Source organism: Mastigoproctus giganteus, chromosome 4 (assembly GCF_048544385.1).
Source record: "Mastigoproctus giganteus isolate SK-2022 chromosome 4, ASM4854438v1, whole genome shotgun sequence".
Classification (NCBI taxonomy): domain Eukaryota; kingdom Metazoa; phylum Arthropoda; class Arachnida; order Uropygi; family Thelyphonidae; genus Mastigoproctus; species Mastigoproctus giganteus.
This window is the reverse complement of record NC_143578.1, coordinates 57,639,007-57,652,722: the sequence shown is the minus strand read 5'-3', so window position 1 is coordinate 57,652,722 and position 13,716 is coordinate 57,639,007. Positions and strand designations below refer to the sequence as shown.

The window sequence follows — 13,716 nt, the reverse complement described above, 5'->3', positions numbered from 1 at the left end:
TCATTTTAAGATTAAAATACGTAACTAAATAATGGAAGCACAGCAAATAAGGTAATTCTAAGATCAAAAATAAATTTAAATGTAAATCATGTAGGTAAACTCTCTTTGTCTTTCTCTATCATAGGGTAATCTAAAACATACATCAATAATTAATAATTGACAGAATGAAATTTTCAAACATCGAAATTTAAAGATTCTTATTTCTAAACACTGTGCCTTTATTATTATTATTAGCCATGTGGTGCAAGGAAGCCTGAGGCTTATGCTGCACTGGCCAAAAAAAAAAATTTCCCTATTACCCTGAGAGAGAGAGAGAAGTAGAAAGGGAAGAATGATGATATCCAGCTCAGGACCCTGGATATCATCATTCTTCCCTTTCTTGGTGATTTCCTCATCTATGAGATCAGTTACTATGATATAGCACATATATGAACATATATTAGTGAATTTTCTTTAAATGTTAAATTTTTAATCTATATAATGCTGGAAGTGTATTGTAAGTTCTCAACTATATATGGAATTCAGCAGAAAAAAAAAACAGTATATTTCACTGAATGGATAAAAAAAAATTATACTGCAATTATATAAATGAAATTTTATAAAATATAATTCTTATAAAATACACGATTTTATGAAGGTTCTTAAGATATCAAATCCAATATCTATTATTGTATAAATTTATATATAAAATACCCCATTCTTGGTACACAAAGTTTGCTTATCAGAGGTATTTCATCTAAGTGTCACAGACACTATACTGAACAAGATCAGATAAATAAGAAGATAATTTGGAGAGGTATTTAGAAATTACTTGGTGGTAGATAACTCTCATCGACTGGTGCAATACCATCACTTTGCTTATTGCTTATTTAGTCACTTCAGAAACCGCCCCCCCCCACGACTGCTTTCATCATGCAGTATGATTGATCTTTTGAGGTTGTGATGGCATCTTGGTGAGATCAAATCTTCCTTATATTCAAGAGTAGAACTCTAAAACTGTTTTCACAGGCTAGCCACAGAGAGTCCACTGGACAAAACCTATTGCTAACTCTCTAGGAGGCATTCAGATAAGCTAGTGTATAATTTCAATGCCTTTGCTCTGCCAGATAATGTCTGGAGGGAGTCCAAGTAGTGTTTATGTGAGGGGCATTGCTGAGACTATGTTATGTCAAGGAGCTGGGTATATTCTTGCTGTAAACCAAATCCAAAAATTTCATTACTTCATACAACATCCACTCCATCTTTTCTTTACTACCAAATAAATCATGAATAGTCAAAATTAATTAGAACACATGTATTAAAAAAGATCTAAACCTACCAAACACTTTCTTGTTTATTTCACAAATATACCTAGTCTCAATTCCCATCTCAGTGATATCCATTTCCACTTGAGTTTACAAAGCCCCACTTACTTTTCTGACAGAATCTCAATTATCAGTTAATTCAAACATTATTCATCTCAGTTGCCTTAATTATTTGTTGTATGAATCCTTTCACTTCAAAGGTGATACTTGTGCATATGTCCACGTCACAGATTTAATAATTTGAAATCTCTTTTTGATCTCTAGCTTAAAATCTCTCTATCGCATTCTGTCCAATGATCTATTGCCTCTATCATTCTTCCAACTGCACAAATCATTTGGAACTTCCCTTCTTTAAAGCTCAACTTTCTCCAGTCCAATTTTCCTAACAACGAGGCAATCTTCCTTGGAATTTAACATTCACAACTGCAGCTGGGCTAGTGCGACTAAGAAACTGAAGTTTCCTAGTCACACAGACCCACCTGGTCAAGATGCTGAGGTTTTTAAAATTACTAATGGGTTATTCATTTATCTACCAGAATACCAAAAACTCCTAACCACACAACCAACATGCTTGATCTTTTTTTCATGAACAACCCTTCCAAGTGCAGCCATTCTGAGTGGTCCTACAGGCATCTCAGATTACAACTTGGTGATGGTCTTTTCTCCAATGGAGCCCATCGGCCTAATTTTTCTATATCTTGTTGCAATAGCTCATCCTAATTACTGTCATTGACCACCCTGCCAACCTTTGTATCATTGACATTGGTCAGGGCATTCTACACCAAAAAGATCTAGAAAAAATTTGGCAAATGGACTGAGAAGTGACATTGACAAATGCAAGATAGTAATGCATATGGGTTGAAGTAATCCCAGCATAATATACTACACGCCCACATTTAAAGAAATGGTGAACAAAAAGACTTAGGGATAATTGGGCAGTCGGATAAGAAGTTCTCTGAGCATTGTAACCAGGCTGCTAGGAAACCTTGTGGGGTTTCTGTATATGATATACAAGAATTTTGCGTAATCAGGCAGATTACGAGAAGTCTCTGGCAATAAATGTAAAGAACAGCACCAATAGCTCTATGCTTATATTGACAGTAAAAGGAAGGGATTGAATCATGGGCTACTTGATGTCAATTGTCAACATCAACTGTTAATGATGTTGCTCGGTTTCTGACAAATTGAATAGGTATTTTGCATTTACAATCACACATGAGGAATATTTTAAGGAAGTGGATACCAGAAGTTTAACAAACTATAATGGGAAGCGAAATGATTTGGTGATAACTGAAAGGAAAGTGGAAGAGAAATTAGCATTTGCATTAGTAAAGGCATATGATGCAAGAAATCAACCTTCTACAGCATCAGCCACAAAAAAAAAAAAAACCCTTCTCATTTCACCCATCCATTCGCTCCAAATGTTTTTCTAATTCTGCCTTCAATCTATTTAAGCTATCAACTTCTACAACAGATGGAAGTTTGTTCCAGCAATCAACCACCTGGCTAAAGGCAAACTTCTGCACATTAGGGGCTCACATCTGGTAAGTATGGGCTTGGCAAACCCAGGGTCCCTATCATCATTCTTCCCTTTCTTGCTTTCTTGGTGATTCCCTTCTTTTTTTTTTTTTTTTTTATAAAAACCCCAAACACGAGAGGTATTAGAACCTATAGTACTTAGTACAGTGCTTGGGTTGGAGGTTGAGAAGACAAAAGAAGATATTTGTTGACATTAGACTTGAACTTCTATAGATTGTAATTTTCAGCAAATACATATGAAGGAAGGTTGTTCCAGAAAATGGCAGTTGAATGAATAAACAAGGAAGATAAAAAGTTGGTTTTCTGAGTTTGAAGTTGGACAGTAAATGAATGCTGGCTAGTGGCGGCACGTGCTCGGACTGTTTTGAAAGAGAGAGAGCGGGAATTGTAGAAGCCAATTCAAAAGAACAATGCCCATGGAAGTATCTGTAGAAAAGGCAAGCAACAGAAACAGTACATCTATGAGACAATGAGAGGAGTCATTAATTAACCTAACTGCCCTCTTTTTGGCACCTCCATAGCCAGGTGGGCAGGAGCAGCAGTGCATAGCACACTCTTCTTGATTAGACCGGGGTTCCAGCCCTTGACCACCAAATAAGGAGGATGCGGAAAGGTCAGGGAATGACCACCGCATATCTCTGGAGCAATATGACCTTAGTTGCTAATGCTCATCAAAAAAACCAAACCAAACAACAACTGCCTTCTTCTGAATGAAATCTAGAAGCCTGAGAGGGGTTTTGGGGACACCGCCCCAGATGTGGGAACAATATTCCATGGTAGGGAGGATTTGCAATTTGTACAGAGTGAACAGCTGTTTGGAAGAAAAGTAATGCCGAGAGTGAAAGAGAAAACCAAGTTTTTTAGATGCAGAAGAAGCAATATTTGTAATGTGCTTGTGCCAAGAAAGATTAGAAGTCACGGTAATCCCCAAAGGAGATATATCATTTTGCCTAAAAATCGAAGTGTCACCAAAGATAAGCATAGGAGCAGAAGAATCCTTTTTGTGAGATATAAGACAAGGCTGAGTTTTAGAAGGACTGAAATCAACTAAGTTGTCTTTGTCCCACTGGAGAATTACCTGGAGATTGGCATTTAAGGAATGGGTAGCGGATATTCGAGAAGTTGAAGCTGATTGAGCAGGGCAAGGTTTCTCAAAATGGAAAGTGGAATGCAATGTGCTATCATCAGCAAAACTATGGATAGGATTTCCAGTCAATGGGAGAAGATCATTAATATACAAGAGGAAAAGAGTGGGGGAAAGAACTGAACCTTGGGGGACACCAGCATTAGTGGAGAAGTTAGAAGACAGAGAGCCATCACCCTCGGTGAGCAATCAGAGAGAAAACTGGATAACCAATTACAAAAAACAGTTGGCAAACCATAAGATGGAAGCTTGTTTAGAAGACCTTTATACCAAACATGAGTGAAAGCCTTTGAGATGTCAAGAGCAATTGCTTATCTTTCACCAAACTTTTCCATTGAATTTGTCCATAAATGAGTAACATAAGCCAGAATATCACCAGTGGATTGACACTGATGGAATCCATACTGGCAATCGTTGATCAGATAGAAGGTTTCTAGGTAGTTTAAGAGTTGGCGGTTAATTGATTTCTCCATTACTTTAGAAAGAGTAGAAGTAATTGCAATGGGACAATAATTGGATGGGAGGGATTTGTCACCCTTTTTAGGAACTGGCTGGATATGAGCAAATTTCCAAGCATAAGGAAAAACACCTTTGGAATAAGAAAGTGAAAAAAGGCGGCAAAGAATAGGAGTAAGGTCAGGAGCACAGGTTTTGAGAACAAGTGGAGAAATACCATCAGGACCTGGAGCTTTCTTAGCATCAAGATTCTTCAAAATCCTCCTAACATCCTTTAGACGGAAGACCACAGGAGGCATTGAATGGAGCGTGCTAGGAATGGTGGGAGGTGTTTTACCATCTGACTCTCTACTTCTAATAATAATAATAATCTATCCTACAACTGCCTTTCCTTAATTTGAATTTTGCCCTCTGAGGTGATTATTCTGAGAAAGAGCAAGATTCCCATCAGCAGTGAGCATGCTCAAACCATTCAAGGCCTTATACACACTAGCGTAGCTACCCATTTCGGGCCAGAGGCAAAGAACATATTCGGACCCCTACTTAATTAATGAAAATTGCAAAAACAGGAGACAGCCAAAGACGCTGGTTCCCTAAAGGGCCCGGAGGCAGTTGTCATGCCTGCCTACATGGTAGCTACACCACTGCTTATACACCTCAGTCAGATCACCTCACAGGTGCCTAGACTCCAGACACTATAATTTGCAAATTTTAAGCTTTTCTTCGTAAGAGCAACCCTTTGTTCCATTCACTAATCTTGTTGCCCTTCTCTGTACTCGTTCCAACAGCTCTACATCCTTCTTAAAATGAGGCCTCCAGACCTGTATACAGTATTCAAGGTGTGGGCTGACCATTGCGTTATACAATAGGATAATCACCTCCTGATCCCTGAGGTAAGGTGTAGGAAAATTAGCCAGAGGTGTAGAAACGTTCCTATATATCATTGACAAAACTCCATGAACTACTCTTGCAGACAGTCTGCACTGCTCAGAAAACTTCATATTTCACTGCACAATTACCCCAGATCCTTTTCATTCTCTACCACCATCAGTGTAGTACAACACAGTTGATACGTTATTCTGGGGTTACTGCAACAATATGCAGTATTTTACATTTGTCAATGTTAATCTTCAGTTGCCACCTCTCAGCCAATCTGCCCAACTTTTCTAGAACCTGTTTCAGTAGTGTACTGTCATTAACAACCCTGCCAACCTTTGTATCATCTGCAAACTCAGACATTAAGTCTGATATACCATCATCAATATCATTAAAAAATACAGAAAACAACACTGAACCCTGGAGAACTCCACTAATAAGATTAGTCCACGAATAGCAGTATCCATTAATTACCACTCTCTGTCTTCTTCCACTCAACCGTCCCTTTATCCAGAGCAGCAATTTGCCTCCGATGCCGCACTGCTCCAATTTGTGCAGCAGTCTTCCATGTGAAACAGTATCAAACGTCTTTCTAAGATTAAAAATCTGCAGATAAAGGAACCACTAGGTGGCAGTGATCACAGTTTGTTGAAGTGGGATTTACTCAGAGGTAACTACCATCAGGGATAAAGGGAAAGGTTTTTGTTTTCATAAAGGTGACAGTGAGACAGTTCTTAAATTCTATATGCTGGGACCAACTGATTGTGTTACCAACAACAAATTCAAAATTGGAAGCATTCAAAGAATTAACCTTAGAAGCTACTAGACTTGTCATACCAACTAAGAAATATTGTTCAAGGTTTAGGCCTAAATGGATGCAAGATGAACTAATGAGAAGTGTGTGTATGTGTGGCATGGGTCTTTAATGGCACAAAAGCTGCTGTGGCTCTAGTGTGCCAAATGAGACACGTGACAGAGAAGAAAAATGCATGGGATACATATAAATTAACAGATGACGCAGAAGCCTATGATAGATATAAGCTGGTCTGTATCCAAATCACAAAGGAGGTTAGGCAGGCAAAGCAGATTACGAGAAAGCTTTGGCAAAGGAATGAAAGAAAAACAGCAAAGAGTTCTTTAACTATGTAAACTGTAGAAGGAAGAGGATGAATCAGATTGGTCCACTGGATATCAATGATTCAACTGTTGATGATCCTGCTCAGGTGGCTAACAAACTAAATGAGTATTTTGCATCTACATTCACACATGAGGAGTTATTCAGGGAGGGGAATGCCAGAGTTGAACTAAACTCTGGCTAGATGATTTTGTAATAACTGAGAGGGAAGTGGAGGAGAAATAGTTGAAGATAAACAAAGGAAGTAAGCAAACCCTTAGCTATAATTAAGAGAGCCTCCCTGGAGTCAGGGAGGTACCCATGAACTGGAGATGTGTAAATGTGACCCCAATCCACAAAGGAGGATCAAAGGGGGAAACAGGTAATTACAGACCTGTTAGTTTAACTTCTGTTCCAGAGAAAATTTAATGGAGGCACTGGTTAAAGAAGCATTGCGGGATCATCTAGACTTCAGTTAAAATCTCGGACACAGCATGGGTTTGTAAAGGGGAAGCCTGTCTGACCAATTTGATTGGATACTATGATGTAGTCACAAAGAAACTGGATGCAAAGAATAAATTTAATATCATATATTTGGATCTTAGAAAGGCCTTTGATACTGTTGCACATGGGAGACTGCTAAGCAAATTGGTGCTATGGATAAAGGGATGGTTGAGTGGGAAAAGACAGAGTGGTAATCAATGGACACAGCTCTTTGTGGACTAATGTTATTAGTGGAGTCCCTCAGAGTTCAGTGTTGGGTCCATTGTTATTTTCTGTATTTATAAATGATATTGATGATGGTATATCAGGCTTAATGTCGAAGTTTGCAGACGATACAAAGGTTGGCAGGGTTGTTAATGACACTAATGACAGTATGCTGCTGCAACAGGATCTAGAAAAGTTGAGCAGATGGGCTGAGAGGTGGTAAATGAAGTTTAACATTGACAAATGTAAAGCAGTAACCCCAGAGTAACGTATTAACTCTGTGGTACTACACTGACAGTGGTGCAGAATGAAAAGGACTGGGGGTAATTGTGGAGGCAGATATGAGGTTTTCTAAGCAGTGCAGATGGTCTGCAAGAGTAGCATGGTGTCTTGTCAATGATATACAGGAATTTTTCTAGCACGGTGAAGGAGGTGATTATCCCCTTGTATAAGGCAATGCTCAGGTCTGGAGGCCTCATTTTAAGAAGGATGTAGAGCTGTTGGAACGAGTAGAGAGAGAGAGAGAGAGAGAGAGAGAGAAGGGCAACAAGATTAGTGAATGGAACAAAGGGTTGCTCTTATGAAGAAAGGCTTCAGTTTTACAGTGTTTGGAGACTAGGCACCTGCAAAGTGATCTGATTGAGGTGTATAAAGCCTTGAATGGTTTGAGCACGCTCAATGCTGATGGGATTCTTCCTCTAGCTCAGAATAATCACCTGAGAGGGCATAAATTCAAATTGAGGAAAGACAGGTGTGCGGAAGTTTGCCTTTAGCCAGCGGGTAGTTGAGTGTTGGAACAGACTTCCATCTTTTGGTGTGGAATTTGATAGCCTAAATAAATTTAAGGCTGAGCTGGACAGGTATTTGGAATGAAGGGAGGGGTGAAATCGGAGCGTTTTTTTTTTTTTGGCTGATGCTACATAAGCTTGCTTTCTTGCATTGTATGCCTCTACTAATGCTAACTTCATAACATAAACTTGAGTGTTATTGCAGACGTTGAAACATATTTTTGAGCATTACTGCAGATGTTTAAACACATTTTTGAGAATTATCAGATGAGAGTAACCTGAGAGCTTTTATTTAAGTTCCAACTGTATGGACTGAGTGTACATATAGATGTTTATTAATTGCATGTCTCTAACTAGCAGACTGAGTGTACATCGTTTCAAGTTTTAGCCAGTGTCATGTAGTAATACATAAAATTACGAGCAGTGTACCTGCTCACCACCACCACCACTTTAATGTCATGTTACAGAAATTTTGGACCAATAGTGAATTGATCACTTTCACCATACAAAATTGGTGTGGTCCTGGGAAAAAATATGTGGCTATTAATGCACATATTGCAATAAAATCCATATGTTTGTCACACAAAAATACATCACTTAATGTGAACTGTGGCAACCATATGCAGGCAGATTCCAGAATGTGAAAAATGCCTTGATTTGAATGCTGTCAAAGACGGAATTTATATGAACTTTTTCAGACACTGTAACCAAGTTAGTTGGTAATGGTTCTTTTTTCAAAGTTTTGGTGTTTTAGCATTAGCATTAGTAGAGGCATTTGATGCAAGAAAGCAAGCTTATGCAGCATCAGCCAAAAAAAATAATAAATAAATAATAATAATAATAATAATAAATAAATAAATAAAAAAATAACCACTTCCACTTCAACCCTCTGTTCGTTCGAAATACCTGTCCAGCTTTGTCTGTCCAGTTTTGTCCAGCAAAACAAGCAAATTAACAAATACAAGAAATATTATTACAGACTAAGGGTCAAAACGGAAAATTTAATAAAACGGAATGTTTCGTTTGTTAATGAACTATCTTATATTTAATAATCAAATATGTAAATTAAATTACAGAGCACTTGACAAATTTTGAGTGTATCTGTGCACTCCAGTACATTCTGAGTCTGGGTGTATGAGATTCTTCTTGGGGAACCCTTAACATGAAAATATTTTTTTAGCAGTCACAATGAATACTGTATTTCAGGTTCTACTGTACATGATCATTGCATCCAGTTCCTTTGTGAAGACCTCAGAGTAGCTAATCAGACTGGTCAGGCATGACCTCCATTTAACCTCCTGACCTCCTCCATTTAACAAAACCATGCTCTGTTTGCCTTATAGCTCCATTCCGATCAAGATGACCTTGCACAGCTTCTTTAACTATTGACTCCATTATTTTCTCTAGCTCAGAAGTCAAACTTGCAGCAGGCCTGCAGTTACCAACTTCATCCTTTGAATCACCCTTGTGAATATGATATTTGCACATTTCCAATCTATAGGAATGTCTTCCGAATCCAAGAATGCTCTCTGTATTATAGTTAAAGGTTTGGCTACCCCTCTTGCTGTTTCTTTTAATATAAATTGAATAAATTCCATCAGCCCCATATGATTTTTTTCACTTCTGGATGTAGCAATTCCTCTTTCAGTTATCGTAAAATCATATAACTTCCAATCAGTATTATATAGACACAGTGGTGTAGCATACATATACTCCTGAACAGCTGCCATTTGGCATTTACATTTTTCATCAGCAGTTGGTCCTGCTGAAGAGCTTAAAAAATGTTGGGGCCTATTGCAAAACATAAAATCCCTTCACTTTACACTGGTAAGTTATTTCTCTGAATAAATCCCACATCAATATGCTACAATTGCTATCACCCAGCGGTTAAAGATAAAATGCAAAAGATCAAATATTCAGGATTAAATGCCCTGAAGGCATTGAATTCTGAATGTTGAACCCCATAGGCTAATCATAGATGACAAAAGTTTGTTCCCCTGCAATTAGGATGACAATTGCTGAAATATTTTTTTTGATCCTTAAATTTTTTTTGTTATGATTTAAAATGCTAAGTTGTGTAAACTTTTGACTTTGTTATTTCTAAAATAAATTTGTTTTTTGTATCATTATCCCTCCCTTCCAAGAGGGTGCTACTTTTTTTTTTTGTCCACTGTATCAGCAAAAATTATAATGTACTGCATACTGATTATGAGCTAGATCAGGATTATTTAATAAGTTTCTGACTTCTCACAGAAGTGAGAGGTATTTTCCAATTATTACAATTATTACAAGTATTTTACAATTATTTGAACTAATTCTTTATATGAACATATGCAAAGTTATACTTCATAACTTACAACACTTTTTATGATTTTTTCACTTCTGTGAGAAATGTGATGCAAGCTTGCACTTTAATACAAGCTTGCATAAAGGGAAAAAAATTTAACCACTGTATCAGCAAAAATGACAATGTACTGTCCGTTTTTTTTTTTATTATCTGATTATAGAATAAGATAATAAGTTTCTGACTTATTATTAAGAGCCATAACAAAATATTTTTACAAAAAGGAGTTATCAAGCAAGGATAATTATTCGTGAAGACACACTTAATATATTAAGGGAATCTGCTCTATCATACACAACTGCCAAAAATTAAGTGGCTGTATTTAAATGTGGTAAAACTAGCATCAAAGATAAACAGCACAGCAGATATCCAACAACAGCAACCACTCCAAAAAAAACCTTCAATAAAGCTCATGATATGGTGATGGATGGTAGCCGAGCAACTCTCAGAGAAACAATAGAGGCTACAGGCAGCTCAATTGAAAGATGTTTCATCACAGGAACTAGGCATGAAAAATGTTTCTACACAATGGGTCCCCTTACCTTTTGACACTCAATCAGAAATGTCTTCGATTCAAAGCTACAATGAAACTTTTTGCTCATTGTCAAGCAGTTCCTGACATCTTTCTAGCCAAATATATAACTACTGATGAACCATGGCATTGTTATTAACACTCAGAGTCAAAACTGCAATCGAAACAATTAAGCATGCTGATTAATGACCACAAAAGAAGAAAACAGAAAATTCAGTCCCACTAGCAGGAAAGATTATGGCATATCTTCTGGGATTCAAGAGGGTCAATTTGGCAGATTTATCTTTCAATGGGCCAATACTATGGTAACTCAGTAACTAAATTAAGAGTCACAGTCAAATAAAAGACACAGGTAAGCTGAATAAAGGTGCTTTGTTTCAACCATGACAATGCATCTGTTCATACATTAGCTATTGTATGCTGGTGATTTATCAACAATTTATGGCTATAAATTGTTACCCCATGTGATTTCCACCTATTCTCGAAACTAAAAATCAACTTGTTTGGAGGGAAATTTGGGTTGAATGATAAGTGATAGTGTCAATGCATGCCTTTTTTCAAGAGCTTCAAGAAAGTGACCATAAAAGTGGGATTACAAATCTGAAACGCTGCTAGTTAATGTGCAGTGCCAAGGAAGGTCAACATCAGATAATGATTTGTATGCTAGGCTAGAAACCTATCAAACCCTCGTATTTTATACGATTTTGTAACATGAAACACGAGTGCTTTACTAATATATAACCTTGCAAATACAGTATGAGGTAAGAAACACACATCTCTATGTGAAGTTGGGAGTTTCAGGTTGAGTTACTAGTTAACAAAGTAATTCTTGGACTCAAGGGTCTAAGCAACTTTTATCCACTAATCCAAATGTCGAATTGGTTAGTGTGAGGTTCGACGCAATACTTCGAGGCTCTAACAAAATAATGTCCCGGGGAGTCCGATCCCACCCAAAGACCAACAATGGCATCGTAACTGAACCCACAATAACTTTGGAACTCCGGAACAGCTGCGCCAATGAAGCTAAGACAATCGAAGTGCAGGGGCACAGTATGAATGAAAATGGATTTCTTCATTCAATCAACTAACACTTTCTTTCAATCATACCACACATCATCTTTCAGTGTATATCATATATCAAAGATTTTTTTTTAGGAATCGAAGAAACCAAAGTTATAAACGTACGCACTTTTCAAAAAGCCTTAGCGACTTCACCGATGTCCGTGAGTGGTATTTTCACTGATAAGAAATAACATGAAAAAAAAATAAATAAGATAAATAATAAAATAAAAAAAAAATAATAATAATCCTAACAATAATAAGTTACAGTGCAAATATCAAGTTGCTTTATTAATGTTACTGGTAAAACTGGAGTTCTTGGGTACTAGTCCATATTTCTACAAACGGAGAGGAACAAATCAGTGACTGCCAGGCGCCACTCACTGTCCTGTTGATATGCCCAGTGTTGCCAACTCTTAATAATATTTCCCGCTAGCCGCATACTCAAAATCCGCTTTTTTTAACACTTAACCCGACAAATTTTTAAAATTTTCATTTGTTTGTAATTTGTAGTGAATAAAAACAAACAAACAAATAGTATATATAAATAGTTAGCATTAGCATTAGTACAGGCATTTGATGCAAGAAAGCAAGCTTATGCAGCATCAGCCAAAAAAAAAAAAAAAAAAAACCCACTTCACCCCTCTGTTCGTTCAAAATACCTGTCCAGCTGAGCCTTAAACTTATTTAGTCTATCAACCTCCACCACAAGGGATGGAAGTCTGTTTCACCAACCAACCACCCGCTGGCTAAAGGCAAATTTCCGCACGTCTATCCTACATCTGTCTTTCCTCAATTTGAATTTATGCCCTCTCAGGTGATTATTCTGAGCTAGAGGAAGAATCCCATCAGCATTGAGCATGCTCAAACCATTCAAGGCTTTATACATCTCTATCAGATCACCTCGCTGGTGCCTAGTCTCCAGACACTGTAATTTGCAAAACTTAAGCCTTTCTTCGTAAGAGCACCCCTTTGTTCCATTCACTAATCTTGTTGCCCGTCTCTGTACTCGTTCCAGCAGCTCTACATCCTTCTTGAAATTAGGCCTCCAGACCTGTATACAGTACTCTAGGTGGGTCCTGACCATTGCCTTATACAAGGGAATAATCACCTCCTTATCCCTGCTGGAAAAATTCCTGTATATCATTGACAATACTCCATGAGCTACTCTTGCAGCCCATCTGCACTGCTCAGAGAACTTCATATCTGCCTGCACAACCACCCCCAAGTCCCTTTCATTCTCTACCACTGTCAGTGTAGTACCACAGAGTTGATACGTTGCTCTGCGGTTGCTGTTTCCCATGTGTAGTACTTTACATTTGTCAATGTTAAACTTCATTTGCCACCTCTCAGCCCATCTGCTCAACCTTTCCAGATCCTGTTGCAGCAGCATAGTGTCAGTAGTGTCCTTGACAACCCTGCCTACCTTTGTATCGTCTGCAAACTTGGACATTAAGCTTGATATACCATCATCAATATCATTTATAAATACAGAAAACAATAATGGACCCAACACTGAGCCCTGAGGGACTCCACTAATAACATTAGTCCACGATGAGCAGTGTCCATTGATTACCACTCTCTGTCTTCTCCCCCTCAACCACCCCTTTATCCATAGCAGCAATTTGCCTCCAATGTCACTCTGCTCCAATTTGTGTAGCAGTCTTCCATGTGCAACAGTATCAAAAGCCTTTCTAAGATCCAAGTATATAATATCAAAACTATTCCCTGCATCCAGTTCTTTTGTGACTGCATCATATTATCCAATCAAATTGATCAGGCAAGACTTCCCCTTAACAAAGCCATGCTGTGTCCGAGCTGTAACTGAAGTCTTGTCTAAATGATCCTGCAG

The 13,716-nt window shown here is 37.8% G+C and overlaps 1 protein-coding gene across 3 annotated transcripts in view; it reads right to left on the bottom strand.

Annotated features, from left to right (window-relative positions):
* The window catches only part of LOC150086751 (zinc finger protein 277), a 118,894-nt gene extending 106,677 nt beyond the window's left edge, over positions 1 to 12,217 (bottom strand). For 2 of the 3 annotated variants that reach the window (XM_090371558.1, XM_090371559.1), the window contains exon 1: positions 11,995 to 12,061. In XM_090371558.1, the coding sequence (XP_090227684.1) occupies position 11,995 (1 nt within the window). In that variant the 5' untranslated portion in view covers positions 11,996 to 12,061. Of the gene's footprint in view, positions 1 to 11,994; positions 12,062 to 12,132 lie in introns of those variants that run through there. The other variant, XM_090371560.1, reaches the window with a different exon arrangement.
* Between the last annotated feature and the right edge of the window lie 1,499 nt (positions 12,218 to 13,716).